Source organism: Ceratocystis lukuohia (genome assembly GCF_044167205.1).
Source record: "Ceratocystis lukuohia strain C4212 chromosome Unknown Supercontig9_pilon, whole genome shotgun sequence".
In the NCBI taxonomy this organism is placed as follows: domain Eukaryota; kingdom Fungi; phylum Ascomycota; class Sordariomycetes; order Microascales; family Ceratocystidaceae; genus Ceratocystis; species Ceratocystis lukuohia.
Window position 1 is genome coordinate 1071435 of NW_027263528.1, and position 19137 is coordinate 1090571.

The 19137-nt window shown below is 47.8% G+C and overlaps 2 protein-coding genes across 2 annotated transcripts; one reads left to right on the forward strand and one right to left on the reverse strand.

Annotated features, from left to right (window-relative positions):
• Nucleotides 1-5134: 5134 nt before the first annotated feature.
• HOO65_090252 (putative transporter C3H1.06c) lies at nucleotides 5135-7352 on the forward strand (the record flags this gene model as incomplete). Its single annotated transcript, XM_071004469.1, has 5 exons — nucleotides 5135-5409; nucleotides 5499-5605; nucleotides 5688-5811; nucleotides 5889-6095; nucleotides 6614-7352. 5 exons carry the CDS (start codon nucleotides 5135-5137, stop codon nucleotides 7350-7352), a joined length of 1452 nt encoding a protein of 483 aa, XP_070856138.1.
• A 1206-nt stretch (nucleotides 7353-8558) lies between these two features.
• On the reverse strand, nucleotides 8559-14075 carry HOO65_090253 (putative histidine kinase group protein; the record flags this gene model as incomplete). The annotated part of the gene is made up of 2 exons (XM_071004414.1): nucleotides 8559-13664; nucleotides 13878-14075. 2 exons carry the CDS (start codon nucleotides 14073-14075, stop codon nucleotides 8559-8561), a joined length of 5304 nt encoding a protein of 1767 aa, XP_070856139.1.
• Between the last annotated feature and the right edge of the window lie 5062 nt (nucleotides 14076-19137).

The following is a 19137-nucleotide window of genomic DNA, read 5'->3' on the forward strand; positions in this document are numbered from 1 at the left end:
ATGTGAAGTGTGAAGGGAGGAAGGGCAAAAGAACATGTGACGGGGCTACTTGCTTGCCCGCAGCAATTAACTCCAAATTAATTTCCTGGCTTACTTTGACATGATGCGGAGAGAAGCATAAGGTCAGCAAACGTGAGGCGCGTAGATGGCGGCCCGGCCGCGTTTTGGTAGGGCTCCATGTCACCATGCCGTCTTAATATTGCACTTTTAATACGTTTGGCATAAACAGCCACCCACGTAAGGCTTGGGTTTTTCTTCCACGTCTTCTGCATATTCTGCCCCCTGCTTCTTTGCATGTGCAGTGCTCGGATGAGTGCCCAGGACAGCCACGCCTGCATCTTCAATAAAACCAGGCCAAGAAAAAATAGCAGGGTGAGTGGCACACCGTCACATGGATGTGGGAAATGTGCATCCATATAGATGCTGTTTTCTCTAGGTTGCAGAACCAATACAGAGCCCGCACAATAAATTGAGTTAAATGAAGGTATGCCAAATCACCGTCTAGTTATGGTGACCCCGTGTTCCTCTGCTTGCCTGTACACTCAGCATGCACTAATCAAATTTCACATCTGTACATGCATTTGTACCATCAGTAGTTTGACTTTTTCTCCTGGTTGCTATGACTTATCATGATATATGCATAGCTTTTCCTTGCAACTTACTCACAATCTACAGGCCTGTGGCTCCTTAGACAACTAGAACGGTTTGTCCAGGGAGGCAAACAAAGAGAACAGGCAATGGCTTTCTTACCATGTGTCATGCACTCACTTGCTAGGGCGAGGTACACAAAAGTGCATCTAGAAGGTCACCAGCATGAATTAACGGTCTGTATGTACATTACATATGTTGCACTATGACTGTGTGCCCGATGTATACTCTGCCCACTATCAATGTGGCCAGGTGTCTGTCTACCTACACATTCAGCTCAATGATGTAAACAAGGCAGCTTTTATTTGAGGCGAAAAAACGCAGTCCGATCAATATCCATAGAGCCGCGTGGGTAATCATTAACATAGTTATAGAAGGTATTCTCCTTTCGATTCTGGCACTCTCCAGCTTTGCTTTGCCTAGGCGATGTTTTGCTGCCCTAGTCTAAAATTGTGTAACATAATGATCGTGATCTATGTTACCTTAGGTATCATGAACCCCAAGTCACTATTAACCCTACTTTAATTTACAGGTCAATGATAGCTTTCTTCAACACTAGGCACCCGCAAGCTGGCAGCCACCCATCATCTCTTTTTTTTTTGGTCTCATCTTTACGCCCCCTTTCTCGCTCTCAGTAAATGCAAAACCCTTTCGCCTCAAATGCGATTTTCCGTGCATAATCCAAAAGGAAGTAGGCCCAGACCACCGTACATAACCGAGTGCCGACCTCTCTACTGAACCCCAAGGTACTTTTTTTCTTTCTAACAAGCGGAACTGAGCGCTTTTTCCCCTCAACCTTAGAGAAAAGACAAGAGGGTGAAGAAAAGAAAAAAAGATCCCTTACGGATACAACCGTAGCGAGCGGGCTCTGTGCTGGCTGCTGCACGCGTCCACCAGGGGCTGGTAAAATAGCACAATTAAGCGACAACAATAAACATGGTAGAAACTTGGTTGACGTGATCCCATGTTACACAATGTCATGTCATTGACCTAAATAGGAAAGAGCCAAGGAATTTCGTCAACCACTGCACAGAGCCAAAGAAAAAAGTGACAACTATTGAGTAATAAAATAGGAATAAGCGGCAGATCTTAAGGAAGCAGCAGCTCTGCTTGCCCGGTGCTTGATCATCAAGAGGCAAAAGAAAAGCAAAAAGGAGAGAAATAGAAGAGAGAGGCGAAAGATCTATAATTAAAGTGGGGCTTGTGTTGAAGTTGGTAAATCTGCTTTTCCGTGTGTAACGTCAAAAAGACGAACGGCAAACATAAGCCACAGGCAAAAGCAAAAGTATTGAATGGGGAGCAAACAATTGGAATGAAGGATGATGTGAAACAAATAAGCAAAACAGGAAATTGCTAGTTTCTTTTAGTGGCATTGCTTTGTTCATGGTTGTATTGTGGAAGAATAAATGGAAAAATATATAGTGTCAAGACAAAGAGATACGAGGCACAAAAGAGCATGAAGAGCCAATGTAAATGAATGTATAAAGCGGCAAATCTAGTTCGCGCAATTGCAGAAAATGACTTAGATAGCGGGAAGAGCAGGAATGCCAAATCAATCAAGAGACGCATCACACAGCGAGCATTAGAGTGGATGCGCAGTTGTTCAGGGAAGAGAGAAAAGCGCAAGCGGGTAAAATAGTAAAAGCAAAGAAAATGGCAGATTAGCAGAAAAACAGGCGTGCCTCTTCCAGCTCTTTCCGCCCTTTTGCGCTCTCGCTATTTGAAAATAATAACAGCGAGACAGGGCTGAATGAAGCGAGCTAGCCCACGCAAAATGTCTAAAAGCCAGCCAGCCAGCCAGCCAACGTAGCAAAAGATTAGAAACAAGCCTTTTGCTGTCATTGACATTGCCATTGCTATTGACTCTATGCAGTGCCCCAAACTACGCCAAGCAAAAATTTAATGCAGGTGCTAAGCCAACGCCCATTTTTCCGGCACTATTGTTATTTGTCTTCTTTTGTATCCAGGCCGCCCCTAGGCTGACCTGTCAGATGATCTGTCAGAAACGCCAGCGAGGCGATAATTGTGAATTGGTGGTGTTTGGTCCATTGCTCAGACTAACCACTAGATGTGGTGGGCGCAAGATCTTCAACGGGGGTCGAACAGGGACGAAAGCAGATGTCAAGCTGCATGATTCAGGATATGCACCCCCCACCACCGGCCAGATATCTTACTTTTGAGAATGGGCATAGAAAGAGCCTAACAAACCAGAGAGCAGTAGCTTCTGAGAGGACTTCATAGCGATTGGCTCGGCAACTCTGACAATAAGTCGCTTGGTTCAGTCTCCCGCTTGTTTCTAGGCGTTTGTTTGCCTTGTTTGTCTCCCAAGCCACGAACCGCTAACAGAGCCATATTCTCTCTGCATCAGGCCATTAGCTCAATCAGCCTAAATCTTCCTGCCAGCAAAGACCATGGCGGCTTGTTTTGTCTGTAGTTTTCTTTCATCCCAAGATCAAAGAAGGCAGCCGCTTTGACAAGACAACGGGTCAGACCAGACCAGGCCATGCGAGGCCAAATCCAAGACTTCCAGGCAAAATAGTTAGCCCATAAATGTTAGCCAGCTTTTTGTCTTGGAGTCGTTGTGCCAGGGTTCAAGACCAAACAAGACATTGCGCGTTTTGTATCGCACAATTGCCCTCTTTTTAGAGGGCGAGGGAGGCAAATGGGCAGTTACTCTAGCTAGCATGGAGAAATTAGCCTCGCACAAAAAGCCACTTCCGCTAAGTGAAGAAAGAATGGCAGTTTCTCTTTTTGCTGGGCAGCTTCAGTTTCTTTGAGGTAATTCCCACTTTGGTTATTGAGCACCGGCTTGAGATAATCTTGCTATTAAAGCGCAAGCGCAATTCTGTAACAGTATTGAACGGCTTTGCTGATTAGTCTTCTGAGTTTCTTAATTACTCTACTCACTTGTGCCGCACACAGATCAAAAAGAACAAAACAAGCCTGAGAATACGAGGGTTCCCCAACAGTTGTCTTGTACTCTTCCTGTCCTTTATGGCATACAGCCTCTCCCCTCCCCCAATAGATTCAATTGATCAGTTTCTTCCTCTTTTTCTCTCTCCAGATCTTCTATTTAGAAGAAAAAGAGAATTAGGCACACAGCAGCAGGCAAGTGGCAACACAATACCACACACACACAACATACAGCATTATCAGTGTGCCACCCTGAAGGGTCCAACACACCAGCACCAACACAGTCCAGGACGCGGCAGAACATATCTTATTTTCTTCTCCCACCCATCAAGGCGACTGGAGTATCACCAAAAATAAAGGGAGCGGGGAACATTTGCTAGGGGAGGCGTACCCGAGGACTTCAAGCGACCAGCGAGGACAGGAGTGTGCTGTACCGTGCGTGCATGGGCGAGAAAGTGAGTCTTTGTTTCTTATTCGTCTTGCATATACAGTTTGAAATCTGTGCTTTTCCTATTTTCCCTATTCTTGTCGCCTGTCTCGATCTCTAGAGTCAGATTCAGGCAAGTCTCCGTTTTAGAGAGGGGAGTAGAAGCAGAATCAGACACGCCGCGTTTTGCTTTTTTTGTTAACCTCTGTTTTCTTTTCTCTCTTTCTCCCCTTTCTCTGCCACCTTCACTCTTACCCTCCCATCTTTCTCGGCAACTGCGGGCTCCTTCAGATGGCAGTTCGTCCTTCCGCATTCTGTCGTTGCTCCGCAAGTATATGAGTGTTGTTTGTGTCGCCGTCCTTCTTCCCTCTGTTGTCTTTTTCTCGTCCTCTCTGACTTTTCTTTTTTCTTTCTTTTTTTTTCCTCTTTTCATCGCTTCGCTCTTTGTGTGTGTGCTCCTGCTGCCAACCCCCCTCCCCACCCGCCTGCCTTCCACAGACTCTTCTTGACCAACGTTGAGCTAGAAAAGAAGAAAGGAAACCCCCCCCTCTCTCAGAAGCTCCTCGCGCAGTTACATATTAGAGCTACACGCCATCGTCATTGCAATCTCTCCGGTCTCGTCGAACTTACTACAAGTACTAAGCAGTCTGACCCAGCAGACAATTTAGTCATTTTGTCTTTGCCTCGAAAACCATAATAACTGTGCAGTGACAAGAGCTGTTCTTGAAATCGCGATACCTCCTCCCTTTTGTTTCATTTTCCTATATGACAGTAACAGGCTCGGATTACATCATCACACTACTTGATTGAGAAAGATCGTCTGATTCGAGCAACCACTATAGAAAAAGAAAAGCTCCTTCTTATTTTGGAAACCATCATCGCAATTCAGCTTCCCTCTTTACCCGGGTCTCATCTGCCATCGAACCTAGCCCCTCCCAAAAATAGCTGTTGCCTCATCACTGATCTTATCAATTCCTCCTGCCGATTTTGAAGATCCAACACGCAAGGCTCACCTTCCCCTCATTTTGAAAATCCAATTTTCCTAATCATCTATCGGCAGCCCTCTCACTGTATCTCCCGCTTCCTTTTACTCTTTTTCAGTTTCAGCCTTCGAACAATAAGCCCGGCCGTCGCCGATTCGATACTATGCCCGTCTCATCGGCTAGATTCTCGCTGCCGTATCCGAATCTGTCGTTTAGCGATTTTGCCGTACTTACTGAGCCCCCACCACCCCTGCCAGTTCTATCAACTCCACCATCCGCCACATCATCGCCGCTTAATGGCCTAAATGTGGCAGCAGGCCCGGGCACTAGCCCTGGGCCATCGCCCAGAGACCGTAGAAGTAGGGCTACTACAGTGGACGTGGTGCCAATCCAGGGGCCACAACTGACCCGTGCAAGGCAGACAGTCATCATGATTGGGTAGGTTATAAATACAAGCAGGCTTGATAGCCTCTACCAACGCTAACAGGTCTGTGTCATAGATGTCTTTTAGGCCTCTTTTTTTCTAGTCTCGATGCTGGTATTGTCTCGACATCTCTAGTCACGATATCACGAGAGTTCGATGATTCTATCAATGCGCCATGGGTCATCCTGGCGTATCTTCTTACGTACATGGGTGAGTTGCGGTCTTTTTTCCCACTTGTCTTTTTTCTGGCGGCATGTTCCCATGCTAACACCAGTCTATTTCTTACCCCCAGGCTTCGCCGTGTGTGTTTCCAGATTAAGCGACATCTACGGCCGCCGCGATGTTCTGCTTATTTCATGGATCATCTTCAACTGCTTCTCAATGGGCTGCGGTGCCAGCTCCAGCATGAAGCAACTGTAGGTCAAGCCTGTACCCCCCCCCCCTCCATCAAGATCGACTAAAAGCCCGGCTTTGCTAACACTCCCGCTTTTAGTATTATCTGCCGTGCTTTTCAAGGTATTGGTGGCTCCGGGCTCTACAGCTTAGCCCAGATCGCTGTGGTCGAAATGGGTCCCATCCGCACGCCAAGTCTTGTTGGAGCCATGATTGGCATCACACTTGCTATAGCTCTTGTTCTCGGGCCGATTTTAGGCGGGCTGATCTCATACTATGCTGGGTGGCGCTGGATCTTTAATATGAAGTGAGTTTCCTTACGCCTGACATGCCGCACACCCTTTTTTTTTTAACATGATTTAGGTGCTGTGGCTGACCCTTCGCTCTAAAATAGCATTCCTGCGGGCATGGCTGTCTCCCTCCTGCTCACACTCTCCTGGCCTGTGTCGCTACGTGAGATAGACTCTCCGCTAAGCCGCTACACCTGGACCTCGTTCACCAGCATTGACTTTGTCGGCAGCGGAACGCTCTTATGCTCTTCCTGCCTCATGATTTTTGCGTTACAGCAAGCCGGGTCGGGAGTATCGATGTGGGACTCGCCTGGCATAGTCACCGCCTTCACTTTCTCCTTTATGTGTGCAGTGATATTTGTTGTGTGGCAAGCTGTGCTAGGCCGGCGGTACTTCGCTCATATTGCACCCGTCTTCCCTCTGCGCCTATTTTATCACAGAGTGTTTATATCATGTGTCACGTGAGTGCCGCCCCATTAATCCGTCTCTTATTCCCTTGTAGCTTTTGCAACTAACACACTACTCTACTCTCTAGGGTCACTCTTCTATCTGGCTTTCCGTACTTTGCCCTTACCGTTGCCATCCCAGAACGGTTCCAAGTCATCAATGGCGATAATCCGCTTCTCGCTGGCCTGCACTTGATTCCCTTGTTAGGGTCTTGTGCAATCGGCTCGTTTCTAGCCGGTGCACTGTCAAGCAAGCGCAACAACACCTCAGTGACTCTTATTGCATCTTCATGTTTACAGTTACTTGGTCTCGGTCTTATGACCACATTTTCCACAGCCAATGCTGATGTCAAGCCACAGTACGCCTTCCAGGCCATCATTGGGCTCGGTGTGGGCATGTGCTTTGGGTCATCCACCATCATCGCGGCGCTACAAATCCGCAACGAAGACCTTGCGTCTGCCCAGGGCGCCGTAGCCCAAGCACGCGTGCTAGGTGGGTGCTTCGGGCTTGTCATGCTGACCATAGTCTCACACAAGGCCAGCACTGACAATGCGCTATTGGACCTCGAGCTCGAGCCGTCAACCGAGATCCCGCAGGTCTCCAAAGACGCATATGCAGCTGCCTTTGCGCGAGAAACGCACATCATGGTGTACGTTGCTGTGGCCATGGTTCTGCTCTCGTTATTTGCGTGGGAACGCAACCCTGTAGCCATGTCGGTGCTAGCAGCACATCAGCATAAGGATATTCGCAATAGCACCGAGACGGCTACAGAAATGAGCGACATGGGCAGTATCCGGTCCTACAGAGCGCGACGGTTTCGGTTGTAAATGACAGAACCCGGATGGGTGGTGAGAAAGTGGGCAGAATGGAGCTGTGTAGTTGGCCTGTGGTTTAGAAATTACGGTTTTCAGGGCTGGAGACTTGGGAACCTGGCAAGGGAGGAGCGGGGAAAGGCTTCAAGGCCACTTGCTTGGGTTGGTGTTTGGTGTTTATTTTTGCTTTTTTGTTTTATTCTATTTCGCGGTCTTGTTCTTTCTGGATTGATGTCTAACCGCTTAACCTAAATTGCTTGTGCAAACGGCCGTGGAGATGGAGAGGAATAAGAAAAGAAAAAAGAAGGTATTTATATTACTTTGAATGCGTCGGGTTTACGTAATGGAAACCGGCCAAACTGCGGTGGGGTGAATCTTCGTGATAGGTGACGGATGAAAAAGTGAAGGGCTAAACGAAACTGATAATAAGTAAATAAACACACATGCAGTAACTATAGAAAGGAGCAACGAAAGATGCAGATGGAGACAAGAAAATGCCGGAAACAATAAATCGCAAAGTAGATGGTAAGATCAAGAGAACAAGCAGAACTGGAGGCAGAGCAAGATGGCAAAGAACGAAAAGGAGATTAAGTCAAAAATTCTATATGAACGTATATGGGTGGATGATGACTTGATGATAAGCAAGAAGAGTAACAGGGCAAGACGGCAATAACAAAAACAAGAGACGACAAAAAGATGGCAGGATATAGCAAAAATAGGCAAGGTTTATAGAATGAAAGCAGGGCTTCGTGTAACAACGCAGCAGCAAGTGAGCAGGAGGACCAGCAAATGGGACAGGGCGAGAACAAAAGCAAAAAAAAGGAAAATATATCAAAATAAGGAGGGAAAGACGGAAAAAAGAAAAAGGAAAGAAAGAAAAGAGAGAAAAAGAAGCGTAAGCTTTACTTGCTATGCCTAAACAAAAAAGAAATGAGGAATCTCAAGTGTAAGAGGGAAAATGGATATGAAAATGGAAAAAGAAAAAACAACGCCTGGAAGAGAAAAAAGAAGACAGTGGTATCAAAGTAAAAGGAAAAGAAAAAACGAAAAAAAGAGGCGGAGAAAAAGAGAATCGATACAGGATAAGCATAGGGGCATGTAAAGACCATCACAAACCGGGTCAATACAAAAAGAAATGCAGGAATCAAATCAACAAGACACAAGAGCGTAGAGCAAGAAAGAAAAGGGAGACCAAGCCAGTAGACAGGACGAACCCACGCCTCACTTCGCCTCAGACTGGGGTTTAGGCTCAGACTCTACCTCAGCCTTGGTTTCAGCCTGAGACCCAGTCGACCCCTCCACTACTGTGTCCTCGACCACCGATGTATACACCGTTTTCATAGTCTGCAGTAGGTCCGGAATACGGAACGGCTTGACCATAACATCGTCGCACCCAGCTTCACGGGCGCGTTGTAACTGCTCGGCACGCGCATGGCCACTAATTGCAATAATTGGTAGGCGTCCACCCGATGCGCATACAATGCGGCCGTCACGCTCCATCTGCCGAATCTGCCGCGTGCACTCAATGCCGTTCTGAATCGGCATCTCCATATCCATGAGCACCATTCCAACTACCGTTGAGGGGTCAGGGAGTGGAACCGTTATCGGTGACGTAGTGGGCAATGCAGGCGCAGGCGCAGGCGCATGAACGTTGGTGTTGTTCAGCGAGGAGAGCCCGTTCAGAGACATAGACGAAGCAGTGCGGCGTGACCCAAGACCGCTAGTTGAAGTAGTGGCACCAGCGATAGAAGAGGATGAGCGGCGAGAGCGGAAGGCTGTAGGCACAGGAGCACGCGACGGTGAGGGTAGAGATGGGGACGCCTCCAGTTCGTTTGCGCAAGCGGCATCAATTTGGCTTGACACAGCCTTAACCACAAGAGACTGCGACTTGAGCTTGTCAATAGCCTCGAGCCCGTTTGTAACAACCTGGACGTTAAAGCCGTTCTCGTTGAGTGCCTTCTTCGTCACGCGCGCATTAATAGAGTTGTCTTCGACCACCAACACGTTACTGTTGCTTTTGATCAGAGTCTCGACAGCAGAGGCTGCGGCGGGGCTTGGCTTGGCCGGGAATGTACGCGCGCACAGCTTCGAAATCAGCGACGTCTTGCGCCTGCTCATTTCCTTGATCACCTCAGCTGCAGGGGTGTTATTTGCCTTGCGCAGCTTACGCTCCCGCCTCTGCGCTGAGAACGGCTTCGACGACTTGGCAGCCGCAGACTTGGCCTCGTCAACCACAGGTGCCGGCGGAAGCGTCGCCTCGATAAAAAATGCAAAGGTGGAACCTTCGCCAGCCTTACTTTTGACGCCTATGTCACCGTGCTGTAGCTTAGTGAGACGACGCGAGATGAAAAGACCGAGTCCAGAGCCTCCATACTTGACGTGAGTGTGCGAGTTTCCCTGGTAAAAGCGGCTAAACAGACTACGAGCCTCCTCCTCTGTCAAGCCTTTTCCTGTGTCCTCAACCTCAAACAGCAGATACAGCCTATTGCTGTTATCTGTTGTCTTGGCGTCGTGGGCAGGATCTTCCTCTACGGCCTTTTCCTGGTTATGGGCCAACGCAACGTTTATCTTGGCTGAGGGATTGCGGGGCAACAAGCGGTTGTTGAAGTTGACAGTCGAAAACGGCGGCTCAGGGCGCTGGTCCGAGGCTTTTAAACAAACACTAATATTGCGCTTTGAACGGCCCTGCGTGAACTTGAGGGCATTGGAAAGAAGATTAATGAGCACTTGCGTAACTCGAGACGGATCAAAGTCCAAGAAGCTCAGGCCTCGAGATGAAAACGACTTGTCGACCGTGAAGTTCAAGTTGATATCGAGGCGGCGAGCCTCAGCCTCAAACATCTTGACTGCCTTGTTTACCATGTCAACGGGATCAGCAGTCACCGGGGTAACCATAAGCAGCTTAGCATCCAACTTTGACAACGTCAAGATATCATCCACGATCCTCTTTTGGTGTTGGGCGCATTCCACAATGGTCTCGGCATCCTCCATACAGTCCTCGATCATCTGCAGCCTACGCGCTTGTGCCGACGAAGGGATTTGGCGCGGTGACGTGGCCCCTCCAAAATGACTGGCCAGATAGGGTGTAGAAATAGGGCATGTTTCCGAGGGCGAGTCGGGGCCATCGCCAGCAGAGGTTACGTTGGATGCAGCACTAATGTCAAATTCCTCAAGGATCTCATTCAAGGTATTGACAATGTCATCAGCACACTGAATAATAGAGCCCAGCGGATTTCGCATCTCATGCGACGTCATGTCAATCAAGTTCTCTTGCTGCCGTTTGGATTCAATAGCCTCCTCTTTATGCTGGCGCTCACGCTCTGTCTGCCATTTCTGGTCGGAAATATCGCTAATGCAGCCAGTGAATGACGTCACTAGTCCGTCCACATCATGGATCGGCAGCACAGTAGCGACTACCCAGCGCGGCGCTGGCCGCTGGCCTCCATAGCCGTCATCAGCCATCCACGTCGTCTTCAGGCGCATCTCATGGGTCCAAGAGCGCCCGGTAGCTGCAACATACTTGAGGCTATCTTCGAAAATGCCGTTCTCCTCGTCCCGATAGGCCAAGTCCCACAGCATGATTTCAGTCTCGTGCAAGTCAACGCGCTCCTGACCAATCATCTGGAAGAACACGTCGTTAGCACTAAAGATCCGGCCTCTTCTGTCCGTATGGTACATGCCCACGGTGGCATGTTCAGCCATGCGCTTCAAATTCTCAGCATCTTGGGCACGTCTCCAGGCTGCAGCGGAAGATCGCTTTTGCGCAGTGATATCCGTTAGACACGTTAGAACGCGGATAACACGACCGTTAGGGCGGCGTTCAGCCTTGGCAGTAGCCATCATGTAACGCTCGCCATGTGCAATGTGCTCCGAAATATCGTCGTCGTTGTCTGATTCATATAAACCGCCAGTCTGGTGGATTTCCTGGGGTCTAGTACGAAACTCGAAGGTGACCGAGTCTTCGCTATCCAGCTGGTCAAAAGCCCTCTCAATGTTGCCATGGTGCTCATCAGCAACGCAGGACAGTATGTTGTTAGAGCTCTCACTTATGCCTAAAATCCGGTACCACTCCTTATTGGCAAATTGGATAGTGCCATGGGGACTTGACAAGCACATCCCAATTGGGAGAATATCGGCAACGAGACGAAGTTGCGTTTGCAAATCATTAGGCTTGATTAAGGGTAAATCTCGTGTGATGATCTCCTTAGGCTTGGGGCCAGAATATGGTCGGGTGTTACTCTTGCTAGACTCCAACAGCCGTTCAGTGGCAATTTCGGGCTCAGACACGTCAGAGCCGTTAGAACCTATCGTTAACTCGGTATCAATATCAATGCTGACATCAATGCCAGCTTCAATCTCGTCACTAGCATCTACTTTAGAACGGGCATCATCATCAACAGCGACAGCCAAGGGAATCAAAGGCAACGAAGGTGAGGGTGGCGAAATCTGTCCGGCTTTTGGCTCTGACTCAATCTTTTTCAGCTGGTTCTCCGTATTGGTGTCGTTTTGCGGCAAAATAGTAGAGTCACCCGTCTCCTCAATGCTAGTGGTAGAAGTAGAAGTAGAGGGTGCTGTAGCAGTAGAAAAGTCAAACATGACCTCGTGGATAGGAGGTGAAAGCGGCAGTGGTATGTCGAAAGGCTGATCCTGTGACATGGAGATAGTCATACCCATGGACATAGGTATTTCAACAGTAGGCATAGGAAGCTGGGGCGCGTTCTTGGCACTGACTACAACCCACTGGCGTCTGACAACATACGCAGTCCAGGGGGTGCCAAAATGAACAGCAACTTTATGCTGAGAAGGGCTAGAAGAACGGTCTGCTGTCGAATACTTTGGCGTTTGAGTTTCGGATATAGCATAAGCAGGGGGTTGGTCCGTGTACACGGATAAGATCCACTTCCACAGATTGTTCTGGCGGACATCAAGGGCGGACTTTTCCCTGCTGCGAGTTGATTTCAGTGCATCGAGAACAGCAGCAAACGCTGGCGAATACTCAAATGCAGGGTTACAATAGGTAAGAACAGGCATGGGTAAAGTTGCAGATTCAAGCACAGGCGCAGACGCGGATGCAGATGCAGATGTCGATGCAAAGACTGACGCAGGCACAGTAATAGATGAAGCATGCGGGGTGGAAGCAGCAGACTCCAGGGCCAAGGTCTGGTCAGACGGAGCCGACGAGGGTTGTGTAGAGGAAGCAGAAAGACCAGAGTTTAAATCATCCAACGCAGATGATGTTGAAATCGTAGAAATGCTACTACTAGCAGCGTGTATATCGACATGACCATGGTCAAACAGAGATAGGGGCAGAACTGTCAAAGGAGGCTCTGGTAATATTTGCACAGGGCTAGCTTCATGGGTTGTGGCGGAAATATTGTGAAGCTTGACGACAAACGTAGGTCTTGGATCAGGCTCGAGGAAGTCGACCACCAAGTCGTCGAATTTATCATTGTGGTGGGGATGGGTAGAGGGTGTGGGGATGGGTTGGTATGATTGGGCTTCTTGGGAGGGAGAGAGCTCGTATTTGGGCTGGGGGCGTGGTTCAGGATATAAGTGTGAGTCTGAGTGTGGGTGTGGGTGTGGGTGTGGGTGTGATTCAAGCTGGTGTTGCTTTAGTGTTGATGCTGGTGCTGGTGTTGGTGCTGGTGCTGGCGCTGGCGTTGGTCCCGGTGGAGACGAGGGTAGTAGAGGTATGGTTAGGGACGGGAATGGGGGCGAGGTTACAGGTATAGATGCATGCAAATGTGAGAGATGAGATGGGGACTGGACAGCGGGCTGTGGGTCAGGCTCGGTTTGAGTCTGAGGCTGGGGTTGATGATCTACAGGCGAAGTAGAAGTAGCCCGAGATTTCTGGGTGTCAACATCAGGAAGTTGCAAGGAGTGAGAATAAAACTCGATCTCAGACTCAATACTAGTGGCTGGGATGTCAAAGGTGGAGGTAATAGGTGCCATTTCCTTTGCTAGTTGTCCCTGGTAGTCCTCCTCTTCTTCCTTTGGCGGAAGCAGGAATGGCGGCGCGTTTGGCAAAGTTTCTTCTTGTAATGGGAGAGGGTCTATTGTTTGGAAAGGTGAAATGCGATCATGGGAAAGAAGCTTCCCTCCCTGAGAGCTGGCGTCGGTGTCTGTATCTGAGTCTGCGTGGGTGGCGAGAGTAATGACACCCGGGGAAGCTCTTGGCTGGGGTTGAGTCGAAGACAAAGACGACTTAGGGTTTGACGCAGCAGCCATAGAAGGCGAGCGATCCATGTGCAGAGATGAAGCAGGCACAGCAGCGGAGTCGGAACCAGACGTAGAAGCTGCAGCCGAGACAGGACGACGCAAATGGGGCTGGGAGCGAGATCGCAGAGGAAACTTTTGAAAAATGCCAAAGGCGCGGGCTCGTTGTCAATGCGAAGAGCGAGCTGATGAGAAAGATCCAGGCTGTGGCTGGCGCTGGGTCTTGGAATGTGAAGGTGGCGGCAGTGGTGGTGATGCGGGCGTTTGGGTGGGAGAGCGTCGGCAGCGGGAGATGAGGGTAGCTATGAGAGAAGGAAGTCGGACTGGGGACGGGGGAGGAGAGGCGGACAAAGAGGCGGCACCAGTAGTATCAGGAGTAGTTGAGGGAGCAGTCGTCGTAGGAGATGTCGATGTTAAAGTTGGCGGCGACGGGGACGGCAAGGATGAGCAATGCGGAAGGCCAGTGTCAGGGTCGAAGTGGGTGACGGTAGGTTCCTCGGGTCCCGTAGCGGGAAGACTCATTATCATGAACACTATGGAGAGGGAAGAAGAGGAAGAATAGATAAGGGGGGGAAAAAGAAGAAGAAAGGATTGTCACAGAATCCAGGTTTGGCAGCGTTGCAGACGGAATGCAGTTGAGGTTTAGTTCTGGGGTCAAGCTCTCAAGCTACAGCCAGACACGAGCGCAGGCACAGGCGAAAGACAGCAGGCAGAAGAGAAAGCAAGCAAAAGAAAGCTCAGACTTCAAGACGAGCCAATGTTTTTTTATTTCCTCCTCTGTCAAAGCCAGCAGGCACTAGCAGCAGGAATGGAACAGCAGAAATCAGGCGTAGATTTCGGCAGAAAGGATCTCCAACTAAGCAAATAACACATGTGATGCTTGAATCAAAGCGAGGTAGAAGATGAGAACGAGTAGAAAGCGGTGGCAGCAGCGGTGAAGAGAAAAGACAGCATAAGCATAGACTTGATGTAAATATGAAGGGTAATAACAATAAGGGAGACCTTGAGAGAAGGAGGAGGAGAAGGCGCGAGAAGATGGGCTGCGGCTTAGTGAAGAAGTGGAAATAAGTGAAAATAAAAAAAATAAGAAAAAATAGAAAAAATAGAAAAAATAAAAGGGAGAAAATTCAGATTGTGATTTTTTTTTCTGGCTGCAAAACCTAAAGCCTGAAGCTTTAATGAGGAGTTCACGATGATAAAAACGTCACACAAAAAGTACACAAAGACAAAGACAAAGAAGAAGAGGAGAAAGAGAATGGGGAAATTTCCGAAGAGGTTGAAGTTTTTTTGGTGCCTCTAACGTAGCGAGCAAAGGGCAAAGGCCTAGCCAGATCGTTTCTTGAAAAATTGAGAGAAAAAAGTAGTTTCCATCACAAGAGAATGAGCCTATGTGGTTGGTCATTCAAACAGAAAGAGCAAACAGAACTTTATTCCTTTTCTCCCCAAACTAGCAAGAGGCTACTGGGCCAGGCCAGCCAGCATAGGTCTAACTAGGGCACAAGCCATGGTCAAGCCAGCCTGCAAGACAAGGCAAGGAAGATGCTATTTTCTTGGTATATCAACGCGAACATATGCCCATGTGCATTGCACCCAAGACAGTGGCACGTCTACTAGCACAGCAACTAACTACAAGGTGCAAAAAAAAGAAAAAAACCATAGCGCACCTTCCTCACTAACAGCATGGATGACCTGGAAACTGCCATTTGCCTCGCTCTTCCCCTCTGTCTTCTTGTCTCCTTGTCTCCCTGTTCTCTCACTTTCCCATCCTGCTCAAGTGCAGCCCATGCAACAGCCCATGCATGCCATCTGGGTGGTCATTTCTGGCCAAGCGTAACCAGCCGAAACTTTTTTTGAGGCAGCTAGCATTCTTCAGGCCCAAGAGGAAAGCGATGGAGTGGAAAAAGAGTAAGTCAAGTGAAACGCTTCTATCCTCGCCCTTGAGCACAGGAAAGACTGTAGCTAGAAAAACACGGTAATTCTGTCCCAGCGCTGAACAGACGAGGCATGATCAGAAGGGGCATGGTGGGGGCCACGGCAAACAAACGGACTGTGAAAAAACAGGAAATATAACAAGGCCAGCACGCAATCAATATGCCAACAAAAAAGCGAGATTTAGGCAGAGTGCCCAAAGAAGGGGGGAAAATGAACAAAGCCTAGAAGGATGTCCTGCCCTTTTTTGCTCTTTTTTCTTACTTTAGTTGCCGCACCTTCCCTCTCTCTCCCACCAGATTTGATGCATCCCTCAAGGGCTTCTTTCATGTCTAGCCCCATTCTAGCTCCATCTTAGCCTGCCCTTCTAGCCCATCCCAGCCTGTCCTTCTGGCCCATCTTAACTTGCCTTACTCTTTTCAGCTAGCGGGAAAGAACAAGGAAAAACGCAGATGAGAGAGAAGTAAAGAAAAAAAAAAAAAAAAAAAGGCAAGAGGCGTAAGTCGTTCCTTTTTTCAGCAACTCGCAGACGAGTCACTTGCTCAGTCCAAGAAGCAACAGCCAAAAAGAGTTGGGAAATTAGAACGAAAACGTGCAAGACGGAAAGAGGGGAGTTGAAAAAAGAAAGTGCTTTATGTTATGCCAAGACCTATGTCAAAATAATAAGCAGTACGTCATTATGCAGCACGCACTGAGCAGGGGTTACAGACCGTGAAAAAAAAGGATGTCGGCAGGAAAGGGGGAGCATAAGAAAAAACCCAAGGATAAATAAAAGGTAAAGCCAAAAGGAACAAAAAGGGGAAAATATAGAAGAGGGAAAGAGGAAAGATGATCCTGCGAAAATGTTAGAGTTCGTTGAGCAGGAAGTCAAGTCCAAACAAAGAGACGGAGGAGAAAGACCGGTCAAGACAGGTCAGGAAGGAAGAATAGGAAGCAATGCATAGTGCCATATAAATCCAGAAGCAAGGGAAGTTAGTAGATGTAGCTTTCTAGGGACAACGAATGGCATCTGTCTCTTGCTAGAGGAAGGCACACGGTATGATTTAGTTCTCATTGTTTTGGTGGCTTACACCTGTGGGTGACTTGTATCACAGCACACGATGTGAGCTGCATGAGTGATAACACCACGAACCACACAATACATGTTATTCCACAACCAATCGATGAGAGCTACTCCAAAACCAAAGTGCAAAGTAGTCTCACAAGGGTACGGAGCTGCACAAGTGCATAAGGCTGGGTTTGGGCGCTCGGAAGTCACAAGGCAAGCCCCCAAGTAAAAAGAATATATTTTTAAAAAATACAAAGGGCTTGTATACACCACAACAGTCTAGCCCATCCTAGCCTAATCCAGTCCAGTCTAGTCCAACCTGGTCAGTCTGGATCTCCTTTGCGCCGTCTGCCCTTCTCACCCTCGTTCTTGTCAAGCTTCTCATTTCTCCTTCTCACCTCTAACACAATGGTCACACGGAGGTCTGAGAGCCAAGGGGAACTAAAATGGTTCAAGTAGAAACTAAGAAGTAACAAAGCAAACGGACAAGTAGCAGACTACCAAGTCCAAGCAGAACTAAAGGAAGGACACAGCAAAAGAAGAGGTCTGAGCACTGATAGAAGAACGGGAAGAAGATAAGTTTAGCTCAATCTCCTTCAATTTACTTCACTACAGCCGGCCTGGCCTAGCCCACTAGCTGTATTTCAGGGTTTCTCATACTCTTTCCAGGAGTTTGGATAATGATTACCGGGCCCATAGCAGTGGACATAAGAAGACACGGACAGGGAAAGAAAAACAAAATCCACACAATATATGACAGGGGCAAACAAACGTAGAAAGGATACAAAGCAAGCACAGGTACACACGGACACGGACACAAAACACATCACAAAATGAGCCGAGGAGACAACACTATATACTATCCAAGCCAAGTCTGCATTGCATATAGACGCAAAACACATACACCAAACCCAAAGCACAGATCAGCCCTAATCTTGCAGTGGTGAGATTCTTCCTAAAGGGTCTGAGCTGAGAAGCAGCGCAGGTTTCAAGCCTGGCTAAGCTAGTGGCAGAATAAACTTGGGGTCATCATATACATTGCATCAATACTACAGAACCCTTCAAAGCTGAGCTAAAGTAGCCTATGTCAGTCGAAGTTGCCTTGGTTTGGTGGGAGAAGAGAAGGGAGCCCTGAGCCTAAAGTATAAACTTGGTTACTCAAAAAGAAGAAGGAAAATAGAAAGAGTTAAAAGGAAGGGGAAAAAAAAAAACGGAAGCTCTGAACCCTGGCAGGGTAGCAGTTTTATTACTGGGATCATCACATATATGATGTCATCGGAGAAAAGAAGAACGAGAAAAGAAGGAAAAGAGCACAAATGGCTGGAGAGAAAAGTGACAAGGTAAAGAGGCGGGCGCTTTTAGGTAGGGATAACCAGAGGTTTGGTTTATTGGTTCGTTCATGAAATTGGGTGATGTTATAATTAGGGTTAAGCGAGACGCAACCCCCAGAGGTGGAGCTATTTTTCGCGCCTCCTTTTTTCTGTTTGGTGTTTCTTGATTGGGGAAGGTTAAAAAGAACAGAGGAAGGGAAGAGAGCAATCATTTCCTGATTTAGCCGCCCGATTTACTTTTTTCTTCGTCTTTTCACTGCCACATTTGCCGGCTTCTGGAAGGAAAGGAAGGATAGATAAAAGGAAAACATTTTATTGAAAAAAAGAAAAAAGAGAGCGTTTACTTCAATAAGGCCACAGAGTTACATTAGAAAAGCAAGTACACTGACCACAGGTATCAAGTACTTGTGGTAGCACGCACTGCTGTCTCAAGTCCGAGGTTCTTTTGTATGGGCATGTAAGTTTGGCGACAGAAAAGAAGAGGGTCAAATTTAAGAAGCACGAGGGAAATAAATACTGAGCGTAGAAAGGGCTGCAACTTCTCTTATTTTTGCCGGAAATGAGGACAAGCACATAAATTTGGGGCCAGACCGCTGCAAGAAGGGATATATCCCCGTCTTCTTCTCAACTCTTGTCGCGCGGCTGGGATAAAGGGAGCTGATCTGACCTAGGCGGAGGAAAAAGAAAATGAGACAAGAGATGCAGGCTAAGTAAGAGAGATGGATGGGACGATCTTCGTCTGTATGAGAGGGAGGGGACAAGAAAAGAAAAAAATAGAGAACAGCTATAACAGTAACAGCCTGATTGCTTGGTTGTCTTCCCGTGTCTACGTTGGTGTGCAGGGTACGTACTCTCGACTTGTATTACTTGTATTCTCTTCTCTCCACCTGATCATCTAATCATGGCATGTGCTATGACGTAATAAAAGCAAATTTCTCATGCAACATCAACCACAAAGACAATACAGGAAGTGTCTGCAATAGATGAGGGGGGAGAGAAGAAAAATGAGAAAACCTCTGAAAGTGATGCAGATCCAAGCCTTTTGTCTTTTATGGTTTATTTTTCCTACATACACCATCCAAACCCCACACCCTAAGGGAAAAAAAAAAAAAGACTATTGTCACGAGACCTTTTTAGGATGGAGACAAAAATGTGCGTGGCAGGAAAAAGTCCACAGGGCACACGGAAGAAGGTGAGAAGGAGAGGGGAAAAAAAAAAAGAAAATTGCGGGTAGATAGAAATGGCGGTGTAAATCAAGAAAAGGGACAAACGATAA